The 25,239-nt window shown below is 35.0% G+C and overlaps 1 protein-coding gene across 1 annotated transcript; it reads left to right on the top strand.

Annotated features, from left to right (window-relative positions):
* The first annotated feature begins 3,637 nt into the window (after positions 1-3,637).
* On the top strand, positions 3,638-23,888 carry LOC106071255 (alkyldihydroxyacetonephosphate synthase, peroxisomal-like). The gene is made up of 19 exons (XM_056004240.1): positions 3,638-3,831; positions 6,369-6,549; positions 6,957-7,077; positions 8,929-9,003; positions 9,334-9,405; positions 9,634-9,713; positions 10,303-10,383; positions 11,855-11,980; positions 12,313-12,421; positions 13,944-14,071; positions 14,622-14,673; positions 15,184-15,323; positions 15,728-15,777; positions 16,122-16,191; positions 16,321-16,382; positions 19,131-19,220; positions 19,750-19,849; positions 19,973-20,030; positions 20,664-23,888. The coding sequence occupies exons 1-19, from the start codon at positions 3,665-3,667 to the stop codon at positions 20,849-20,851; spliced, it is 1,950 nt and encodes a 649-aa protein (XP_055860215.1). The 5' UTR covers positions 3,638-3,664; the 3' UTR covers positions 20,852-23,888.
* Positions 23,889-25,239: the final 1,351 nt, after the last annotated feature.

Below are 25,239 nucleotides of genomic sequence, written 5' to 3'. Positions count from 1 at the left end.
ACCGATAAAAGACAAGCAAGGCAAAACTTTGTTAACGAAAGAAGAACAGGATGCAAGATGGGTAGAGCACTTTAAAGAGACCCATAACCAACCGTCGCCAGACCTGACTTACACATTCAAGGGACCCATCTCCGGGTCAAGACAGACCCAATAACTGCAGAGGAGGTTACCATGGCCATTGCAGTGCTTAAGAACAACAAAGCACCAGGGCTAGACATGGTGTCAACAGAAATGCTAAAACATGGGGGACAGTGCATTGTTAACAGAATGACTGATCTCTTAAATCTCTGTTGGCTAACTTCAAAAGTCCTCGAGGACTGGCAAAAAGGAGTGATTGTAAAGCTTCCAAAAAAGGGCAACTTGGCAGACTGCAACGACTGGAGGGGCATTAATCTCCTCTCTGTCCCAGACAAAGTTTTCAGCACTGTTCTGTTGAGACGGCTTTAAAAGTCTGTAGATGAGAGGCTCAGAGAAGAACAAGCAGGCTTCCGAAGAGGCAGATAATGTGCAGAGCAGATCTTTGTTCTACGAAATATCATAGTCACATGGAAGTCATTTGTCAAAATTAAGAAAAGACTAAATGAGGCTCAACAAAAATGGCTGAGATGGATTTTGGAAGTCAGTTACACAGATCGGGTCTCAAACATAGAAATCTTATGCCGAACTTGGAGTCGAACACTTAGTGAGGTTGTGACAGAGCGTCGCATGAGGTTTGCGGGACATGTTCTACGACAAAATGAACTACGTATACCAAGAGTTGCGATGACATGGAGGCCAATACGAGGAAAGCGCAAACAGGGACGTCCTCGTATTACTTGGCGCCACACCTTCATGGAGGACCTCAGAACAGAGGACACCAGATGGGAGGAGGCTTCAGACATTGCCAACGACAGATCTTTATGGAGACAGCTTGCCGTCCAATGCGCCGAACGGGGCGGGAGGACCTAAGTCCTAAGTAATATATATATATATATATATATATATATATATATATATATATATATATATATATATATATATATATATATATATATATATATATACAAGATTTATATCTAACTGCATACACCTAGATCTATTGCTTTAACGAGATTGTAAACTTTGCTGTATGGTTTTTCTTTATGCAGCAAGTCTAGAAATAAACATAGATCTCTATAAATACATCTTTTTTTAATTGTGCAAAATGTACACATCTTTCATAAATATGTATTGCCGAAACATGTAATAGATACCATCATACCAATCAGTACTACTGAAATCTAGGTCTACATCTACAATCATTTAGATCTACTGAAAGCATTATAATAACGAACTCTGGGTGGGGGGGGAGCATTTTCATCCACACCCCTCCTTGCCGAAAACGTAAATAGGCTGTGAGTTAACAATCTGGTCAGGTGTAGCCTACGTAGACTACACATTTAGGACATTCTGACGTCAATAAGAAACCCGAAAAAAAAAATATGACCTATTTGGATGTGCATAAAAAATACGCCAGAAAAAACATCAATTATTGAATTATTAAATAAATCAGTAAATTTAGAAAGCATTAGGGCTAGAAGATGGTTAAGTAGCAATTGAAGTAACGTCTGTATTATATAAGATAAGATAAGATAATTATACAAAAAACACTGAACCATAATTTTCAAATACAAAAACAAAATCTAATAAAATACTCAGAAAGACACAAAGATAAAGGCACATTCCTCGTTCCATATGCTAGGACAAATTTGTACAAATGCTCCTATTTCCCAAGGGCTATTAAAGCATGTTTGTTGATTGTTAAAATGTTTTACATGTTTCGGATGTTCCTTCAGAGTTGAAGATAGTTTACTTCCTAGTCCAAACCTCCCGCAGGACGACGGGGGATGGGAGCGGGCAGGATTTGAACCCTCGACCATCGATAAATCCAAACGACAGTCCAGCGAGCAAACCGCACGACCAGGCAGCCATGGAATGTGTTGCCTGAGCCAGCCAGAAAAACCGATGACTTGGCAGAATTTAAGTCATTGGTTAACATGCATGACAAGATGCATGGCGTGTAGGACGTAATCATCTTCTTGTTTGAAGTAACGTCTGTATTTTATAAGATAAGAAAAGAAGATAAATAAAAAGAACAATTCATTCCTTATCTGTAATTTAAAACACGTATTATATCAAAAATTGTTAAAACCATCGGAGTTTCCCTTTAATAATTAAGTGTTTTTCTGTTTAGCTTGTCTCATATTCTTATAATTATGTTCTCTATTATGTAAAAGAAATTGTCAAACGCATGAAATGATTTGCCTGAATAAGCCAGGAAAATCATTAGGTTAATACAGCGGTTCTCAACCTTTTAAGCTCGGCGACCCCTTTTTTACAATCCCCCACTCTGCCGCTCCCCCCCCCCCCAGCAATAGACAAAATACAATCCATATTTTCGATGGACTTAGGCGACCCCTGACAAATCGTCAATCGACCCTGCCAGTGGTCGCGACCCATAGGTGGAGGAAAACTGGGTTAATAGTTTGTCTCTAATTAACATGGTGACGTGTTCGACATTATTATTGTAGTTGATGTATCAGATATGGGAGCAGCAGGGCCTAGCACAGGACTTAAAATATTTTTTTTTAGAGAAGAAGTAGCTAAATTTCAATCCAGTGTTCACCTTACTAGGTTTTCAATGAATAATTTTTTTTTTCGCTGTTTATTTTTTATTTTTCTATTCCATTTGGGGCCACCGAATTCACTTCGCCTAGGGCCTCCATTTATCTAAGGCCGACCTGCCATGGAAGCTAGACGTAATTAGGGTAGGTTTTGGTGTCGAAAGAAACTTTCTCCTGAGCTCACAATGTTTAAGTAGCAATCGGTGAGTAAATTGAAGTATTTTCATCTAGAATAATATTAAACCTCACAAAACTTATCTTATCTTATATAATACAGACGTTACTTCAAAAAAGAAGATGATTACGTCGTACGCGTCATGCATTCAATCATGCATATTAACCAATGACTTAAATTCTGCCAAGTCACTGGTTTTCCTGGCTTGTATTAGTGATTTTTTTAAAATAAACTAGATAGTCTAGTGAATAAAATTTAAATTAGCTTCAGAATTCGCCCCTTCTTTTACTGCCACTTTGGACAAGCTTCAACTAATTTCACCAGGTCATGCCTTTAAAAAAAAAAAACAGCACGTCTTTTCCCCCACAATCCCTTAGCAATTTTTCTTTTATTCATTTCTTCTTTCTGTCCATCTTCCCGATGGCTAGCTTGCCACTGATTACGCCACGAGGCCCTAGTAACGTCAAATTGATCCAGTTGTCCTATATCCAAAATCCATGTCTATATTCTATAAATTCGTATGTCTAATTTTACCTTAAAGTATGAAGATTTATTTTTTAAAGGGATCCACAATTGAAAAATTTATCCCGCTTAGACTATCTCTGAAAAATAAAAGGGGATATGAAATCAATATTTTCTTGGTCTAGATATAAAATAATTAATTAATTTCAGTGCAAGAAAAAATAATTGACTCTCCAAAAATGAATAGGATACAAATTTTACAATTTTAGTTATGCCATATTTTAGAAGTTTTATCGAAAGTAGTTTTTTTTTTAATCTGAACTTTGACCACCGCTCTTCTATGTACTGTGGCGTGATGACAAGGGCAGGCTACTCTTACAATAAAATGGCGTCCAAAGATTCTGAAATAAATACCAGCGACGTAAAATACCGGTTGCTGAATAATACTACTAATATGTCAAATCAAATGATAGAAAATAGAATGTGTGGAAATAATTCTGAAGTTTCCAATGGTGGATTGGAGCCTGAGCCTCCTAGCATTCCGAAGAGAAGGTTATTAGACTATTTCGACTTTTAGACTTAAAGACTACATCATCATCATGACTACAATCTACATCACTCAACAAGTCAAATTGACTCAAATCACTGACATTACTTTTACATTTACTATCAACTATCACTACTACTACTGTCTAATTTAGTAATTATGTCTAATATATCTAGAATTTTTCTAGATCTAACTAGACTTTACTTAGACTAACTTCTATATATAAAGACTTTTTTTTTCTAGACTTTAGAACTAGTTTAAGTCAAGTAGTTACTACACTACTACTACTAGATAATCATATAAAGTTGTGATAAAGATATCTTATTATAAGTATATAATATATAAGTATATATATTTACTTAAGTCTTAGCTACTTTAATTTTAATAGACTAGAATTGACTTGATACTTGATTCTATACTAATAATACTATATAGATCTAGTAGTAACTATACTAGATCTAGATTATAGTAGATTTATAATTATTAATTATATTTTAAATTTATGATTAAATTTACACTTGACTTACACAGATTATAATAATTATATTATTTATATCATTATAATTATTCACTTATTGATTATTTCTAGATCTAGACATCCAATTATAGTCACTGGTTAACATGCATGATGCATGACTAAATAAATGATGCATAGGATGTAATCATCTCTTTTTTGAAGTAACTTCTGTATTATAAGATTTATAAGAACAAGAAGAGATATAGATCTAGATTTACTTAGCTTATACTTATAATATTTATATATTTGTATCGATATTCTAGATCTATCTATTTAATGATTATAAAATAATCCAATAAAACTTATAAATTTACAATTTAAGTAATTATAATAAAAAATTATTTTGATAAATTAATAAAGAATAGATCTAGAAATAATAGATCTAGATCTAGAAACTATATATATGTCTAGAATCTATCCTATTGTATCCTATTGAGCCATTTTTATTTATCAGTTTTGCAAACTGGCTTTTATTGACACAACATATAATATCATACACATATCAGCATTTATTTAACACAAAAAAATTAGGTCAAATACACAGGATGGAAGATTGTCATCATGCCGGCGAAATTACTTTAAAATAAAAAAATAACTTGCGCAAGTATTTAATGTCAGTCCAACTGTTTGGGGTATAGGAATTTTTTTCACTTGGCATAAATACAAGTTTTTGTCTATGAGACTTTGTCGGCTTTTAAGATAAATTTTGTTTCCTGTCTCAATTTAAATTTCTCAAATGAGCTAATTCTTGTACTTTCACTTTTTGTCAAAAATGTAAACAGAAGATCCATATCAGACTAAGTTTGATCTGCCTGCTTGCTATATTCTATTATAAGACTTATGGAACTTTCTTTTTCTTATAGAAAAATCGAAACCATACCTAGATCTAGATCTATTTCTAGATTTTACATCTGATCTAGAACTAGATCAATTCTCCAGGCTTTTCTAATCAAGATCTAAACTTAGACAAGAAGTCTACTATAATCTATTTAGATCTAGAGTACAAGTACCCAAGTTGAAAAAAGAAGCTTTTAAAATAGTGTGTACGGATGTGAACACCGTTTACGAAGAATATAGCAGTGAATCATTTAAACTTTCTAATAGCAGTAATAGATTTATTAAAACTTGATAATAAAATTGAAATATTAAAAATGTATAATAGTGGTGAAATATTTAAACTTTATAATAGTGGCTGAAACATTCAAGCTTTAAAATATTGATGGAACATTCAAACTTTATTATAATAGCAATGAAACATTCATACTTTATATAGAAGTGAAACAATCAAACTTTATAATAGCTGTGAAGCATTCAAACTTTATCATCTTCATCATCTGTCCCTTGAATTTCATCTTAGGGGTGCTGTGACCATTCACGTAAGTCCTTCATTTTTTCCTGGTCAGCAGCTGTTCTTAGTAGGCTTGGTGTATTCAAATTAATTTAGGGATGGGCTTGCATCATCCTTAGAAGAGACCTAAATTAAAGAAACAATTTTGTCTTTTCTAGTAGAAGTCTAGGGGGTGCTGTGGCTGAGTGGTTAAGCGCTCGGCTTCCGAACCTGGGGTCCTGGGTTCAAATCTTGGTGAAGACTGGGATTTTGAATTTTGCGATTTTTAGGGCGCCCCTGAGTCCACCCAACTCTAATGGGTACCTGACTTTAGTTGGGGAAAGTAAAGGCGGTTGGTCGTTGTGCTGGCCACATAACACCCTGCTTGTTAACCGATGGCCATAGAAACAGATGACCTTAACATCATCTGCCCCATAGATCACAAGGTCTGAAAGGGGAAACTTTTTTTTTTTTAGTAGAAGTCGAATATTTCTGTTCGTCTTGTCAGTTCTCTGAAAATCTTATGTGAAATAAATCTATTTTCAATCAATCCTTTATTCCACTACTCTTGAATGCCTAATCTCTTTCACAAAACCAAATGTAGTTATGACTTGAACAGATATCCTAGTTGTTAAGTGTTCCCTCTGAAATCTTGATACCCATGTAATTTGTCTTTGTGTTATTTGTTTTTCCTTCAGACAAGAATTGTTAAAGTGGAATGGCTGGGGCTACAAAGACTCGAAGTTCTATGTCAACAAAGACGGCCATGTTGAGTTTACGGGCGAGAGGTATCGAATCAGTGGAAGTACGATGCCTGGTCTGAGGGAATGGATGATCAAAACCATCGGCATATCTTTGGAGCACAAAACTCCAGCTCAGGTACTGTGGAATGTTGACTACTGAGCTTTTCTGGCATTTGGTCAAACAAAAATGGCCTAAGCGCTTAGAGATGAGGGAAAAAATCTTTCTTATAAGTAAATAAATTGTTTACCAACTTGCTATTCTATGATCCAGAACCATGAAGCACTCGAGGCCATCTCTAATTTGTTTTCCAGCTAAAGTTATCAAGTTGTTTTTTTTTTAATTACTTTTATATAGAACATCTTTCATGCTAGGCTTAGTTCACTATGGTTCAATCTCTTATAATGCACTTGTGGGGATGAGGGGGTAAGTGGTCTTGGAGATTTACTTGCTGCCTTTAGTCGATCATCTCAGCTCGAGTTAGGATTTGAATTTTTTATTTTTTTGGTGATGAATGTGCTAAAAATGTTTTTATGTATCAACAGCCTGAGATATCAGCCGCCAACATTCCACTTCCTATCAAAAATGAAGGTTTCATCTCAGAATTAAGGCGCACAGCTATCTCCCAGTCAGACGACTGTCAAGACAGACTCTTCAGAGCTCATGGTAATCCCACTTCCATTTGTAAATTTAGTAATTTTCAATAGATATAAGTTGATATTTCCCAGTCAGATGATAGGATAGCATCTACTAAAAGTATTTATTTATTTTTATTTCAGTTAGTTATAACAAGCTAGCTAATTTCCATAGACTATCCAGATATGCCTACTATTCCTCATTATGTATAATTTTTCCTTAAAATCACAAACACACCATTAATTTCATTACTATTTCTAATGCAAAATGAACTTACTGAATGCTAAATTCATTTATTGTTTACATTTCCTGCTGTTGTGGGTAGGGAGGTTCCATTCCCTTGATTTGATTTAGCTAAGGCGTAATAGACTATTGTCGGGTTCCTTTTAAGACTTGGCTCATTAAGGGTTACAATTAAATATTACCTAAAAAATACACTCCAACTCTAGCTATCCATGGCAATACAAATAATACTTTAATATCCGATAGAGCACAAATAATGACATCAACTCTCAAGAAGTATTAATACACAAAACACCAGTCCAGGAAGCTGCCGTCCAACGTTCCTGGACCTGGGAACAAGACCTCACTAACACACTTACTCGCACATTCAAAGAAGACTAAACCATTCAGTTCATAACATGTGCAGACTGTTCACATTCATAACCTGGGCCAGGGAGTACTTAAACAAAGGGATGTAACTATCATACTGTCAGGGGGAGGTATGGCGAGAGTGAATATGTTACTTTGATATTATGGTATGATAGTTATATCCCCTTGTTTAAGTATGAATGAGAGTGAATATGTTACTTTGATATTATGGTATGATAGTTATATCCCCTTGTTTAAGTATGAATGTGAATAGTCTTGCACATGCTTATGAACTGAATGGTTTAGTCTTTGTTGAATGTGCGAGAGAGTGTGTTAGTCAGTGAGGTCTTGTCCCAGGTCCAGGAAGGTTGGATAGTTGCTTCCTGGACTGGTGGTTTTGTATTAAAATTTATTGAGTTGATGTCATTGTGTGCTTATTGAATATTAAAGTATTATTTGTATTTCCATGGATATCTATAGTCGGAATTGAATTGTGTTTAGTAATAATTGTTCTTGATTGTAATTATTAAGTAACCCCTACCGAGCCAAGTCAAAGCAAAGCAATAAAAAAGGAACCAGACACATACCAAAATATCAACACAGTAACATATTCACTCTCGCCATACCTCCCCCTGACGACTATCACCACTGTTATGCTTAAAAGATTTTTGAAAGTATATGTTGAATTAAGGCCTATATGTTAACATTTATTATATAAATATTTCCACGCACCTTGTCATAATGTACCAAACTAAGGTGCTTCTTCTTCTCACCTCTTTTGACTGATATTGTTACGATCTTCTCAATCAGGCCTTCTGTAAACACTGCTAAACACAACAGCACATCTAAAACATCATCTTGACAACAAGAGCTTCAATAAACAATGTGGCAGTTTTATTTACAAATACATCAACAGCCAATAAACACAATTGGCTACACTAACTTCAAATGCTTTCTTGTACTTAACAGAACTGCCTAACACTACAAGTCTCTCTAGCTCGTACAGCTACATTCTCGAGGACTCAAAGGTACATCACAGTCATTCTGCTTTTCTGTCCTGGACTCAACTGTCCTTTTTAACACACTGTCTCTCGTCTGTAAAGGCATTTTGGTCACATGACCATAACATTGGTCATATTGTGTGCATTGGCAGTAATGTCCCTTGTTCAACAGCCCTTGACCTGTGTGATTGGCCTGAATCGCGTGTCAGTAGGCAGCACACACATTAACCCTTTCAGTTCGCCACTAGGGTTATAACAATATTGTGTTTATTTTTTTTTTCTTTTATAGGACACACAGTTCATGAGATATTTTTACTGCGAGAAGGCAAATATGAGCGCATTCCGGATCTTGTCGTGTGGCCAGGTGAGTCAGACATTGAGTTGATAAAAAAATAGTTTCAGGAATTAGGATTTGCTAGCTTGGCATGTCTGTGAACTGCTTACTTCTTCGACTCTTTATATTTACTTTCTAGATCTCTGGTGTTTCATCATTAAAAATTTTCTAGCAAAATGATGTTTTATTAGTTTCCCTAATTAGTCCGCAATGTTTTTTTAATGTAGTACTTGAATTTCAAAAAGTTTTAAAATTCATGTTTTATTGTATATTATTTATTTTATTTTTACTTGTATAAAGCCCTAAATAGATATTATGTAAATTATTGAAATGGTCTGATGGCTTGGGTGTGTGTTTCAGTCAGTCACGAGGAAGTTGTGAAAGTGGTGGAGTTGGCCTGTAAACATAATGTCGTGGTCATTCCATTTGGTGGTAAGTTCGTCAACATTCAGATATCTTGTTTCTTTTACACCAAGTGAATCTATTCTTTTCCAGAAGTAAGGTCAGGAAATAATAATATACGTTTGTAAATAATAGTACTGTAAGATTATATAATGAATAAAATGTATGTGAAACAGTAAAATAGTAGATAGACTGCATTGTAAAAGAAAGATTTTTACAAATGACTGTTTCTTGACTATCCCATGATTTGCCTTCCAGGTGGCACCAGTGTGTCTGAAGCTTTGGAATGTCCAGCTGAAGAGAAAAGAATGATTGTCTCATTGGACACATCACAGATGGTAGGGAAAATCTTTAGTTGTTTGACTGTGACCTTTACAAAACGTTGACTATTAAAAGAAAGAACTAATTATATCATAAAGTGTAAGGAGTGTGCAGATGTTGTTTAGATTTAAATGATCTTCATTATTATTAGTGACTTTACCTAGATTAGGAAATAACATTTCTTTACTTAGATTAGGAAATAACATTTCTTTACTTAGATTAGGAAATAACATTTTGGAAATAACATTTCTTTACTTAGATTAGGAAATAACATTTCTTTACTTAGATTAGGAAATAACATTTCTTTACTTTGATTAGGAAATAACATTTCTTTAATTAGATTAAGAAATAACATTTCTTTACTTAGATTAGGAAATAAGGACTCTGTTTAGATTAGGAAATAACATGACTCTTGTCTAGATTCAGAAATAACATTTCTTTAATTAGATTAGGAAATAACATTTCATTACTTAGATTACGAAATTACATGACTTTGTTTAAGTTTTTTTTTTGTCGAGATTTGAGAAATAATATCCTCCTTTAGATTAGGAAATAACATGACTGTCTAGGTTAGGAAATAATGTATTTGCTTTTGTTTCCCCTTAGAATCGTATTTTATGGGTGGATGAGAAAAACATGACAATGAGAGCAGAGTGTGGAATTATTGGACAAGATTTGGAAAGGAAGGTCAGTGCTTAAAGCTTCAGTTATTCTTGCACAGTGTGACATAATGGGGAAATAGCTATTTTTGATTACTTGTAAAGTTAGGAATGATTCCCCTTATAAAGTTTATATAAGGCCTTCCAAACTGTGCTTAGCTGCCACTTGCTCCTGAGTTACCAGCTTGACCACTGGACCTGTGTTGTAAATTGTATTTTTTCTGTTAGTGGTCGTGTGTCTTGGGGTACTCGGGAGAAGTGTGCCCTGCTCTGGAGATCTTTGGGCTAAGTATATCTTTAGTCATTATTGTATTTTATATAATGAATTAATTAGTAGATATAGCCTCAAATGATTTCCAGGCAGTATGTTTTACCCTGATGTTCTGCATCCTGGGGTACTCCCAAATGTGACTTTTTTATAGCCTTGTCTCTGAGGGATTCAACCTGTATTGAATCATCAGATATTCTTTACTGAACGGATGTCTATAGGTGGGATTCTATGAAGCTTGTAGGCTCATAGGTTTCCCTGAAGCTTGTAGGCTCATAGGTTTCCCTGATGCTTGTAGGCTCATAGGTTTCCCTGAAGCTTATAGTACATCATGACCCTTTTGTTTTTTTGGCTAAAAGTGGCTAGTGTCAGCCTGAAGCCTGTAACCCCAGAATGGCCAAAAGTGGTCATGTATTGATCTGAGGCCTGTGACCTTTAATTTTCTACACTGATGTGTGATTTCCAGAATGTGACAATAGTGTATATATTATATGACTAGGGCGGTGTGCAATACTTTTTTTTTTTAAATGCATCTTTTGTTTATTTTGTATTGAGAAGGCCAGTGAGTTGATGGCTATTTATTTACACATTTTTTTTACTCATGTAAATAAACTTTGTATATATGTTTACCTGTGAGTTTGTTTAGTCTTGTTTTGCATACATTCGTTTAATTGTCTACCTGGAGGTTATACTTTATAACCTAGGCAGCACAAGTAGGCACCAACTCTGGAAGAACGTGCCAGCACACCTTTAACACTGATCTGTTGATCTAAAATGCCTAAATCTAGCTATAATTCTAATTGAATATTTTTAGCTATACCCGCTAATAGGTAATGTGAACTGATCATATTGGTTCATGAATCCTCTTTAGGTCACACACAGCCAGGCCTGTAACTATTATAGTTTTGATGTAATTTATTGTGTAAATCTTTTTCTTTTTTTCAATTCAATTACATTTCACCAAACTAATGCTGTCCTTTAACGTTTGATGTGGGGACTTGGTCTTTTTATTCTGTCAGACAAACCCATTTCTCTTCAGTCAATAACTGTAATTATTATAGGTTTAATGTAATTAGATCTTTTTTCCTTTTGGAGTTTTATTACATTTCACCAAACTAATGCTGTCTTAAACATTTTCTATTGAGTTGATGTGGGGACCAAGTCTTTTTGTCCTTCAGACGAATCCATTTCTCATCAGTCAATAACACCTATTTTGTTTCTTTATTCCCAGTTGGCAGAGAGAGGTCTATGCACAGGACATGAACCAGACTCTATGGAATTCAGTTCTCTGGGTGGTTGGGTGGCAACTCGTGCCTCTGGGATGAAGAAAAATGTGTATGGAAACATTGAAGACTTGGTGAGTACTGTCTGGGTTTATTTTATGCTTTAATTTTTGCGTTTAAATGTTTCTTGGGTCTTGTTGTCTCTTAAAGACAATGGTAATACTTTCTAGATTGAAATAAGTTTTTTTTTTTTTTTTTTTTGGGGCAGGGGTTGTATGAGATGGTGGTTTTTAAAGATTGTTAACATTTATCACAGTATTTTGTTTTATCTAGACATAAATCTAGGAGGCTTTTATATCTATTGATAACTATATTCACATTTTAAGTTTTCCAATGTATCAATTTGTATGTAAAGAGAAAGTCCAGTAAAATAGTTCCAGTTTCAATAACAAATCTTTGTTATCAGTTGGTTCATGTTAAGATGGTCACCCCCCGTGGTGTCATGGAAAAGAACTGTCAAGTCCCACGTATGTCCTGTGGTCCAGACATTCACCATTTTATTCTAGGATCTGAAGGTGAATATCCTTTTTTTCTTTAAATCTAGTATTTTTATATTTACAGTCAAATAGTTACACAGTCTGGATTTCTAACCTATCTACATCTTGCTCTGGCTATAATTCAAAAAAACAGAAATGGAAAAGTGGTTTGAGTGCTGGGACAAGTCCCAAAAGGCCTGTGGAGTCAGGGAGCGCATGAGGCGCCTTGACCACACTTCCCCATGGTGGAGGCTGTCCAGGCCTGAGCAAGCTATTATAGCACAGTGCAGGACAGGCCATTGTCTTGTTGGCTCATATTTCTCATGGCTATGGCCAAATTTCGATTCACTGTGCCTCCGCTGCAGGGAAGAAGAGGAAACCATGCCTCATATCTTGTTTGACTGTCCCAGACTTGCTGATCTCCGTCTCGACAGGTCTGGGAAACCAAAAATTCTCGACCTGTATGGCGACATTTATGCACTACGCAAGACAGCATGGTTTCTGTCCAGGGTTTTTGCAAGAGAGGATTTGAGCCTCTCAAGCCATCACTCAAATTGAGTTTGATGATGATGATGAACCTATCTACCCTGTAATTAATGATGTGACTTTAAAGATTTAAAAACAAATTATGATGAGACAGAAAAGTGATAGACCATAGATTGACGTAGATTCTACTCTAAAAGATCATTATTTGATATATTTCAACATTGGGATTAGAACCAAGTCATTTATCAAGTGTCTTTTGTAACTTTGAATTGTATGAAAGACGAATGCTACAGTTACGTAAAAGTTTACAACATTGACAAGTTTGGACTGGATCACACATCACATTTTGTTTGTTGAATTGAAAATAATATACCGGCATTTTATGGAATTCTTCTTCTTCTTCTAGCCAGCTTTATAGCTGCTGAGCTGTGAGCTCTTTTGCAGACTGTTCCAAGGAAAAAAAAAGTGTGCTGTTTTCTTCAGTTGTTCAGCACTGCCGTACAGGGTGTTGGTTATGATGGGCTGGAGTTGTAGTAGGGTCTGTCTAAGGTGGATTAGGAAGAAGCATTCAAAAAGGATATGGTTTATGGTTTCATAAGGGTGGGCATTTTATGGAATCAAATGTCATTATTTTTTTCTTTGAGAATCAAAAGCCATACTTATGAATAATGAACGTAAACAACAACTTGAAAAACATAGGGATAGGTCAGAAAGTTTCTCAGTGTAGAATACAACAATAATAAATAAAAATAATAATATCTTTATCATCCTTGAAGAAGATTGTTTCACAATTTGTGCATTACACAAAACAAAAACATTAATACGTTAGCAAATGAAATATATATTCAATTCTTTAAGCTCACAATGGCAAAAGGTACAAGATAAGACATAGTGTCAAGATTTTTATTTTATACAAGTTACTAAACTACCAGATTATGTTCTATTTTTAGGCAGCTAATATTAGGTTTTAGAAATTCTTTCTATTACGTCTCTAAAGTGTCAGATTTCATTTGAGGTTCTCTCATCCACCATGTTCTAGTAGTTTTAAACACTGACCTATGTATTTTCTCTTCAGGTACACTTGGTGTTATCACTGAAATCACTCTGAAAGTTCGGCCCCTCCCACCCTGTAAGAAATACGGCTCCATTGTCTTCCCAGATTTTGAGAATGGAGTCAAGTGTATGAGAGAAGTGGCTAAACAGGTCAAGAACATTCATAGATATTGATGACCATTGATCTAATTAAGATGTCATTTGTATAGAAGAAGATTAAAAAGAAAAGTTACTTTTTCAGATCTTGCGATTTATGGGGCAGATGATGTAAAGGTCATCTGTTTCTGTGGCCATCGGTTAACGAGGGTGTCATGTGGCTAGCGCAATAACTTACCGCCTCTATACTTTTTTTCCCAACTAATGTCAGGTTCCCATTAGAGCTGGGTGGACTCAAAGACACCCCGAAGATCCCAAAATTTAAAATCCCAGTCTTCTAGGATTGAAACTAGGTACCCTTCATTTCAGAAGCCAAACGCTTTGCACAGCGACCTACTATTTATATAAGAGTTTCTAACTAAATCCTTGTTGCTGGTGATATGGCCTTTTCTAATGGCATTTACTTCTAATTTTATCATGAATTTCTCACCTGGTGTGTCTCATATTGTGCTGGCTACTTTAAAGCTTTTTCCCTTTACTTTCTTGAAGTTGTGTCCATGACCATCATAAATCTTAAACGTGTGTAACTGTTTCTGTTCCACAGAGGTGTGCCCCAGCGTCCATTCGTTTGATGGATAATGAACAGTTTCAGTTTGGTAAGTGTGGACTATGTTCAATATGTATTAGATTAAGCCAGTCAATTTAAAATTTGTTTATTTAGTTCATGACACTTAGTGCCAGTGAAGTAAATAGGAAATGTAAAAAGTACAAAGCGGAAATGAGACGATAAAAGACAGTAACTCCTATAGTGTCATACGAGTCAAATCCGTAGTATTTATAGGCAGTTTTCAAACTTTTTTTTGACAGAGCACGGATCTCTTTCTTTGCCAGCTATTAAATGTTCAACCTATTTCTTATTCAGCTTTGAGGTTAAAATAACAATTCATTAGCTAAATAAAATTTAGTGAACATTGAAATGCAAGCTACCTCATTTAAGTGAGCACAACCTCACTCGCACTGCGACAACATCCAACGGTAAAAACTCTAACCTCTTAGCTGACCTCCAAGTCTTTTAATAATTAAGCATACAATCTAACCTGTCAAATAGAAATGTTCTCTGAGTGTTATTTATTATTTCATTTATATTGTTTACTCTTCATTGTCAGGTCATGCTCTAAAAGTCGAGTCCAAATCGATTTTGTCCAATTTCCTGGATGGTCTAAAAAAATTGTACATCACCAAGTTGAAAGGTTTTGATCCAATGAAATTATCAGTCGCCACGCTGCTGTTTGAAGGCACTAAAGAGGTAAGGGATGGACTTTATTTACTGCATAGTTTATAGTTTAGTGACTTGAAAATATTGCTACAAAGACACAAGGGGCACACATAGGAAATGATTAGGTATCTGATATTTCAACTTTGAATGATTGTCCAGTTCCATCAATCCCAGGGCCCTGACCCGCTTCAACACATCTCTCCATTCAGATCTATCTTGGGCTGCCCCAACTCTCAGATGTTGTTGATCTGCTTCTACATCATCAATCCATTGTATTTGCGGTTTGCCTTTGGGGGGCCTGCCTTTTTTTTTTCCCGTTATACTCCTCGTTCGAGGTGTCTTACCCAATGTAATGTGTTCTTTTTATTTTGGTCATGATTATGTAGATTATTTTTTTTAAAAAGCTCTTTCTTATTTGATTTTTGTATTAACAGGAAGTGGCGGCTCAAGAGAAGCGTGTGTATGAAATAGCTGCTGCATTTAGGTAAGTGTTGATGCAGTTTATTGGCTAGCACGGTGTGTATTTATGTAGATTATAACTTACTTTTTCCAAGAGATAACCATTAAAAATGTGTAAAATTTCTAGGATAGGTTAAATTTGTCATTGTTTTTACTGTTGCTATAAATAAAGACTAATTAATTGAATGCTAAATTAAATATTAAACTAATCTAATTCTAAGATGTTTAGCTGAAAAATATTGTATTCAGGCTGTTTGTTTGTTTAGTTTCACTGTCACCAGGTAAAAAAAAAATTCCTATAGAGATTTAAAAAACTAAGTATAATTAGATTCTTGTTACTAATTCCAAATGTTTTAATTTGATTCTCAGAGGCATACCAGCAGGAAGTGATAACGGCGAGAGGGGTTACATGTTGACCTTTGTCATTGCGTACTTGCGGGTCAGTTTACTTTTTTTTTTTTTTTTTTTAAACTGAAGTATTTGAACATGATAAACTGTATCAACATAGGAGACGTAGGGATTGTGTGCCGACATTGTCATATAATCTCAGTTTTGTATTTCTCTCCAGGACATTGCCTTTGATTATTATGTGGTGGCTGAATCCTTTGAGACCTCGGTACCTTGGGACAGGTGATTACAAAGTTTTATCATAAAAGCCTTTACCGTTTTGTTTTATGCAGCACAATGGCTGTTGATGCAAGCTGAGAGGACTTGGTTTTAGGGGGAAATTATCTTCAGGGTGGGGGGGGGGGGAATTCAGAAATGTCTTTGTTAAGGCAAATCAGGTTTCTAACACTAGATAGAGGCCCAGTCTCATATATATGAAAATAATGTACAATAACTGGTGCAAGTAGGCCCTAATTTAAACCTCTAAATAATTCTTTAACTGATGAGAACTTAATTTTTATTCAATAAATGGACAAAATGCATATTTATAAATCCATAGTTATGTAAGATAAGATAAGAAAAGATAACTTTTATTGATCAAATCAAATGGAAATTCGGTTTGACTACAATTGACAACCTCAGCATAACTACTGCACAATAACAATATAGATGCAAGTACAAATGACATTCTCACACGAAAAACGCATACACACTCATGACCAACGCTTTATAAATAGACTTCTATGTACTTCTCGATGACGACAGAAGGTTAATTTTTAATGTTGGTCATCCAGGGTTTATTATTACTGAATGGTTTATTTTTCTTCTTTGGTACAATTATGTTATCAATAATGCAATTTAAAATTTAAGACATCATAAAACTTAAACTATTACAATGGAATCCAGGTTAAACTTGCAAAAATCCTAGTTCTGCATTTTTGTTCTTGTGTTTTATTGAAAATAGAAGTCACCTGGCTAGTTCAAAGCAGCTCTTGATAATTCAAACACTCTTCTGTGGCTGAATGCCTTTTTTTTTTCTTTGCGTACTCATGACTAGCTAGAGGTGAACCTGACCTGCTGGGGATTAGCAATTTCTAGCATCACATTTTCTGTGTGTGTGTCTTTAGATATTTTATGTTATGCATAACAGTGGACTGACCTAATCTAGGTGGTTGTGCCTGACCTGTCTCCCATCCCTTTTCTTGCTCGACACGCCAGACAAAATGCACAGCGGCATAATCACTGTCACTTACTATATTGTTATTGTAAAGTTCTACACAAAATGGTATTGTCAGTCTATTATTGTAAAGTTCTACACAAAATGGTATTGTAAGTCTATTATTGTAAAGTTCTATACAAAATGGTATTGTCAGTCTACATTCTTGTTGAAGATAAACACAAATCTCTCAGAATCGAAACAAATAATGTCATTGAACTAGGACAATAAAAAGCATTGCCTAAAAACAATGCAGCTTTAGCAGAGAAATACAGTATTCTATCGAACATTTTTAAAATACTGTTGAACATAATGTGTACATAAAATACGAAATTCTCAAGAAAGGTAACTTTGTAAAATATCCTTATTATTCAATTATTTCCCTTAAGTTCCCCCTTCAGACCTTGCCATTTATAAGGCAGATAATGTTAAGGTCATCCCTGTTTCTTTGGCCAGTGGCTAACAAGGGTGTCATGTGGCCAGCACAACGACCAACTGCCTTTACTTTCCCTAACTTAAATCGGGTTCCCATTAGAGTTGGGTGGACTCAGGGGCGCTCTTAAAATATAGGATTTCTAAATCCCCAGTCTTCACCGAGATTCAAATCCAGGACCCCAGGTTTGGAAGCCAAGCGCTTAACCACTCAGCCACCTCGCCCCTTAGTTATTTCCTTTGTTGATGTGTAATTCAATCTTTATTCAAAGATGTTCCCAGTGACTTAAAACCCCGAGGATTCCACTGTACTTTCAACACACTATAACCCAACTGCCTTCTCTTTAACTCTTTCTCTCCGTAATTATTTTCCACGTTCCGATGGAATTCTTCATTTTCTCTTTAGTATTTTTTCCCCTGTTATGGTTAAGCTTGAATAATTTCCGCGTTTGTTACCAGAAAGTGTTTTAATCGGTATAGAAATATACCATTTTATATAACACAAAGTCAAGTTTATAAAATCTAATTTAATTTAATGAGGTCAAATCAACGATGGTATCCGTAAATTAGGAGAAAAAGAGTTAAAAGTCTCCATGCTCCATTTTGCTCTATCCCACCATTCTACTTCCAGTCTCCAAGCACTGACCCCAATAATTACGAACTAGTTCTTAAATTCAACGTACTTTGGCTAAACATCAGCCTATAAAACAGAGGGTTTTTTATTTTGTTAAAAAGTGGAAAAAAAAAATTGAACATCAAATTATGAATTTATTCAGTTTTAGGCAGTTAAATACACCAATTTCTAAATTTACCATCACAAAAGAGATACAAGACACCGATGCCGAAGACAAACAGACACAAACACTCTTTTGTTCCCCTGGCAATCAAATCATTAAATAAGAACAATCTGGTATAAACTGTGTCACATGTAAATTATGAGTGAGTCTGGTGTGAATGTACACTTTGGTTTCTTATAGTTATAATGTTTTTTGTTTGGTGTAATGCACAAATTGTAAGACAAATTTCCATACGGACAATAAAGATTATTATTATTATTATTATTATTATTATTATTATTATTATTATTATTATTATTATTCCAGTGTTTCCCAAACTGTGTTCTGGGAGGCCTTAATAGGTGTTCCACGAACTAATGGAATAATTAACTTATAGGCCATGACGTGAATTCATCTCTCTAAAAAATAAGCAAAGTGGTCCGCTAACTACTGAAAATGTGCGAAGTGTTCTGTTAAGGAGTAAAGGTTTGGGAATCACTGTATTGTTCTATTTCACATAGTCGTATGGTCTAATACTTCTTATTGTCTCTCTCCTGATTGCTGCAGGTGTTTAGACTTGTGCCAGAATGTGAAAGAGAGATTACACAGAGAGTGTAAGGACCACAGTATACAGTTCCCTCCTTATATTACATGCAGGTAAACAAAAACAATTGGCTTATCTTGACTCTTTGTATGTAGTTCTAAGGATGTTAGTGGTAAGAGATAGCTTCAATGATCATTAATCATTATAGTCATTAGCAGTCTAGGCTTAAGCACTGAAAAGAGATCCTTTTTTTTTTTTTTTTTTTTTTTTTTTTTTTTTCACAGAATCTGTAAAATTTTAGAATGGTTATCTTATCTAGAAAGTTTTCCAGGGACCTCTTCCAGTGAAAGACATTATTAGACATTGATTATACACAAGAACTCTTTTGTTCCTTTGGCAAATAAAAAAATGTAATCTACTGTTGTAAATTTCACATGTAATGTTAAAGAGAAACTGGGGTACGAACGCATATTTTGTTTGCTGCTGTAGTGTAATGTGTAGTGTAAAATTGTTAAGCAAATTTCTTTACAGATAATACATTTTATTATTATTATAATTATTTCACAAAGATTGGTATTTGAAAATGTATTTAGTATTTTCTAATGTTGTTTCTGTATTGTGTCGCCTCACTGACCTATACAGAGTCACCCAAACCTACGATGCAGGAGCATGTGTCTACTTCTATTTTGCCTTCAACTACCGAGGAATCAGTAACCCTGTCCAGTTGTATGAGGAGATTGAGGTAGGCAGCACACTGCTGGTCTTCTGTAGTCACTTAATTCAAAAAAATTTTTTAATACATTGTTTGTAACTCTTTTTCTGATGAGAGCTTAAATTTGAAACAATCTTTTGTCTTTGTGTCCAGTCCAGGGCTAGAGAAGAAATCTTGGCCAACGGAGGCAGTATATCGCATCACCATGGAGGTCAGTGCTACAGTTTCTCCGTAACATTTCAATTAGTTATTTCATTAGTATTTACAAGTATGACGAGGTTAATTAATTTCCATTTATGCCTTGGTGTTGTTTTTTTTTCAAATTTCGGAATCCTTAGGGCGCCTCTGAGTCCGCCCAGATCTAATGGATACTTTCCATTAGCAGGGGAAAAGTAAAGGCGGTTGGTCCTTGTGCTGGCCACATGACACCCTTGTTAACTGTGAGCCACATAACCCTTTACATCAGCGGTTCTCAATCTTTTAAGCCCGGCGACCCTTTTTACAATCCCCCACTCTGCCGCGACCCCCCCTCCACACACACACATACAGCAATAGAAGAATAGACAAAAACAATCCATATTTTCGATGGTCTTAGGCGACCCCTGACAAATCGTCATTCGACCCCCAAGGGGGTCGCGACCCACTGGTTGAGAATCCATGCTTTACATCATCTGTCCTATAGATCACAAAGTCTGAAAGGGGAGTTTACGTTACTCTAAGCTTGGGTATTAATGTTGTATATATCTAGTTGATCTTGTGTCTTGTTTTTCCTATTTCATGTGCATTGAACAAATGATTAAATCTTTCTTCGACTGATGACCACACTCTTGATCTCTCCTTTCAGTGGGCAAAATTCGCAAGCGCTGGTTAAGAAAAACTGTGGGTGACATTGGTCTCGGCACTTTGCAAGCAGTAAAACAGTATATCGACCCAAACAACATCTTTGGGAACAACAACCTAATGATTAACAACAGCTCCAGTGACAACTCGCAACAGGAACCACAGAATGTTCTGCTGCCCTCTAAACTTTGACCTTCTCTAACCTTTGTCCCATTTTTTTTTTTTTTAATTAAAAAAAAAATTCTTTATGATAATTTTGTTTTATTCTGAGACTGTTGATTTTATGTTGTTATTTTTTTTTTTTTAAAAGAGAATATGTTTTTTTAAAATGTGTGTTTGACATGTGCGACATTATGACTACGCTAGTCTTTAAGTAAACAGATTAAACTAGTCTACTACGAACCATTTAGACTGAAGTGGTCTATATTGTTACATTTGCTGTGAATGAATACAAGTGTTAGATTGGAAGGACTTTATGGCAATGTTGACATTACACTGGCCAACTTGTACCTATCCTTCGCTGTTGTAAGGATTGTCTGCATCTACTTTAAGCTGTCTTATGCTTAAGGCTGTAAATCCTCTTTGTAAACATAGAGCTGTATTATGATTAGGACAATAAGGTGTCTTTGAGCATGTAATATTTCAAGCTGTTATATTTGACTAAATGTAAATTGCTATTCAGATAGTTATGAATCATAACTCATATTGTCTACACAGTCTATTTGATATCCAAACTTTGTGACGACCTGATTGTATAAAGTAGATACACATTATTTTATGACTTCTTCTTACTAAACACTATATACATTTGTTTTGAAATACCTAGGGATATGATTTTTTTTTTTTTAATTTTATATTTGAAGTAAATATGGGATTTGCTTCCCTTTGAATATATACATTTAATACACATGTCCCAGCAGTAACAAGCATTCTCAGTATGTTGATTATCTATATAACTGTGACAGTGATATCAGTGGAGATGTTTTAGTTTAAGCTTCTATTATCTGTCTGCATATCTCTGGTCATGTGCTTCAGTTTTATCTTTTGCATATTGCTGTATTATCTTGACCTCATTTGTAGTCTAAATATATTTGACCAAAATAATTTATTAATCTAATGTGTAATGTGACAATGTATATCAGGGTAGAAGCTTCTCTCTTTTTGCTCTCATTATTTCTATGTTGTTGTTTTTTTAAAGCAGTTTTTGTGGTAAAGATTGTGTATACTAGCTGTAGATGTCGATGTATTTCAGACCTTGAGGTCAGAGGTTAAATACTATTGGGGTATATCGCAACGCGTAGATATTTTTTAGATATACATATTTTACTGTCACAACTGCCTTGCAATTAAACTGTAGAAGAGAGGAAAAAAAAGGTGTTTGCCTAATGCAAATTCTACTTTCATTGTCTGCCCTTATTCTCTTGTTATTTGAACTGAATAAGTAATGTCACTAACTCACAAAGCTGTTTTAGCAAATTCAGCTGTATCTGATATTCATGTTGTAAAGATTGACACATGGAAATGAATTTTTAAATATTTATTAAAGCCTTCATTAAATTAATTAAAAAAGACAAAAGAAATGATGCTACTCTTGTACAGGGATTCTCAACCTGTGGGTTGCGACCCCCTTGGGGGTCGATTGACCATTTGCCAGGGGTCGCCTAAGACCATCAAAAATATGAATGGTATTGTCTACTCTTCTATTGCTGTATGCGTGTGTGTGTTGGTGGCGGCAGAGTGGGGGATTGTAAAAGGGGGTCGCCGAGCTTAAAAGCTTGAGAACCGCTGTTCTTGTACCTTTTAGTTAAATGTAATATATCTTTTCAAAGAGGAACTGACTATAATGTGTTCTAATTAGCTTAGGGCATTTCATTAGTCAGGCTATGATCATGGAAATTCATATTGCTATCCAAAGTTTCAGACTGTGGCGTAGGCATGTGCAAAGGGGGTTATTGTGCATGAGTCCACAACCATTAACGGCCTACTGAAGCCCTAAAAAAATGTAAGAATTGACAAATTATCACATTTATATTGTTAGAAGTTGTTACTGAATTGAGCGTTAGGACATTTCTACTTGGACATGGAAGTATAAGGGCCGCCCTTAGGTCAAAGGAGGCCATGGACGAAGTGAATTGGGTGCGTCCCAAATGTAGAATCATAGAAAAATATCCGTTCAGATGTTGTAAACAGTTTTTTTTTCAGTTCAATCTAAGCGTCGATAGCACATTGACGATCTATAATCATTAGACTAGAAATAACGTTTAGACATTTCACCGAGAGGAAGAAACAATGGTCTTCAAACATGGCTGCCTAGTTTGTCCATGCCTAAAGCTGGCTTTTGTAGTACCTTCATTGGGCTGCCATTTTTTTTAAATATACTGATACATTCACATTGACTAGTTATTTTTTTTGTTACGCTTAGACTACTGAAGGGGGTCGACCATCATTTTCTTGAAGCCTGGCACAAGGGTAACTTGCTACACCACTGGTACCATATGCTGTTAAAAATGAGTATTCAATTAGATATTGCATATAATGTATTCTACTAGCATGTCTGTAATTCACTCATGTCCTTTTACCATTCAGTGACATTTTGTTAATGACATTTGTTGTTTTATGTGGAGTCAGGGGTAAAAGTCAGAACTTTGAAATCCCAATTACCATGTGTCTGGTTTAAACTGAGTCTTGTTGAAACTTGAAAGAACCTGTATGTTTAGTATCAATCTATCCCTACTCAGAACATGGACACTTACATTTGTTTACAGAAGGAATGTTTTCTATTTATAAGATTGTCTGAGATCATGAATAAAGATACTGTTTGCCATTTTACTGGCCATGTACTATTCTGATTGTAGATGGCCACAGATTAAAAGTCTTGTATTTAAAGCAGGGTCCTATAAGTCAAGTCTGTAGATGTGAAACAGTGACTAGTCTAGTGTGAGCAAGTTTTAAAGTGCTGTAAGTGATGATATGTGATGAGTTTTTACTAGAGACTTTTCAATGCATTCATTTCACTTGAGATTTGTTGTTTTCTAATGTCAAGTATTTGTGTGGTTTTTATATTATTATTTAAAGGATATTTTTTTTTCCAGTTTTGCTGTAGTCTGTTGTCTACTTTGTTTTCATCATCTATTTGTAAAGTCTATCCCATTCATAAAGTTTGTTTTTTAATGTCTGCAGCAGACGTGAACTTTGTAGACATGTGAACAATAAACAATTGATTTTCTAATTTCTGTTTTGAGTTGGGTTTTTTTTGCGTGTGGAATTTCTAGGTTGAAGTTACAGCTATTTGCTAACTTATGTCAGATTATTTACATAGAACATGTTTATATATAGCAGTGCACAAGAAAACCTTATATGTAATGAGAAGTCTTGACTTGATATAGAATACTGAAAAAAAAAACATAATAAAGATCTCGTCTTATACGTTACCGACGTCACTTCAAAAGAGGCACATTCGTTTTTCCATATGCTAGGACGAATTCTTACAAGTGCTCCTTCTTCCCTAATGCCATTGGAGAAGGGTTGCCTGAATCAGCCAGGGAAGCCAACGACTTAGAGTTGAAGTATCTTATTAACATGCATGACTAGATTGACACATGAAATGCGTAGGACGTAATTATCTTCTCTTTTAAGTAACGTCTGTAATTTATAAGATTATATAAAAGAGATAATTACGCCCTACATGCGTCTTAAACACAACGCGTTCAATTCCTGTGCGTTTGTTCGCACGCTAATGCATTAACTCTTTCTCTCCTAACTGACGATACCAGCGTTGATTCCACCAGAATGTGGTAAATAATTACGGAGCGAAAGAATTAATAAGGTTAAGAGACTAGGCCCTCTAGAGTTTTGCCGGACTCATTGAGTTTTCATGACTAGGTTAGGGTTAGGGTTAAAGCTTGTCAAATAAATTAGTTACGTTACACAAGTATTGGGAAGACTACAGACTTTGGATTGCAAGGTGAAAAATATTAGCAGCACAATATTTCTACTGGTCGATTCAGAGCCAAAGTCAATATGAAATCAAGGGGAAAAATATCAGTAGCACAATATTTCTACTGGTCGATTCAGAGCCAAAGTCAATATGAAAGGAAGGGGAAAAATATTAGCAGTACAATATTTCTACTGGTCGATTCAGAGCCAAAGTCAATATGAAATCAAGGGGAAAAATATCAGTAGCACAATATTTCTACTGGTCGATTCAGAGCCAAAGTCAATATGAAATCAAGGTGAAAAATATTAGCAGCACAATATTTCTACTGGTCGATTCAGAGTCAAAGTCAATATGAAATCAAGGTGAAAATATTAGCAGTACAATATTTCTACTGGTCGATTCAGAGCCAAAGTCAATATGAAAGATCAGAAAAAGTTTTTTTTTTTTTGTATTTTTCAATATTATTAAGGCATAATTATTGTTTTCTATTTAAAATGTTCATGATTATTTTGCTATTTATTCTTTGCTTTTAATTGGCCTCCTTCAGTCGTAGAACGACTATGGATCATCTCAGAGCACACTTCCTCATGTGGCTGTGGACCCCTATTTTGGAGAAACACCCGTCCACAGATAGCGCAGGTTA

The sequence above is a fragment of the Biomphalaria glabrata genome, chromosome 11 (assembly GCF_947242115.1).
Source record: "Biomphalaria glabrata chromosome 11, xgBioGlab47.1, whole genome shotgun sequence".
NCBI classification, from domain to species: Eukaryota; Metazoa; Mollusca; class Gastropoda; family Planorbidae; genus Biomphalaria; species Biomphalaria glabrata.
Note: the sequence above shows the minus strand (reverse complement) of the source record. Positions and strands in the feature narration are given on the sequence as shown.

Bases quoted from the DNA above. Each gene is read 5' to 3' on its own strand.
- LOC106071255 (XM_056004240.1), top strand. From the start codon at position 3,665: ATGGCGTCCAAAGATTCTGAAATAAATACCAGCGACGTAAAATACCGG. The intron at 7,078-8,928 runs GTAATCCCACTT...TTTCTTTTATAG, and splicing joins CAGACTCTTCAGAGCTCATG to GACACACAGTTCATGAGATA. The intron at 19,221-19,749 runs GTAAACAAAAAC...TGACCTATACAG, and splicing joins CCTCCTTATATTACATGCAG to AGTCACCCAAACCTACGATG.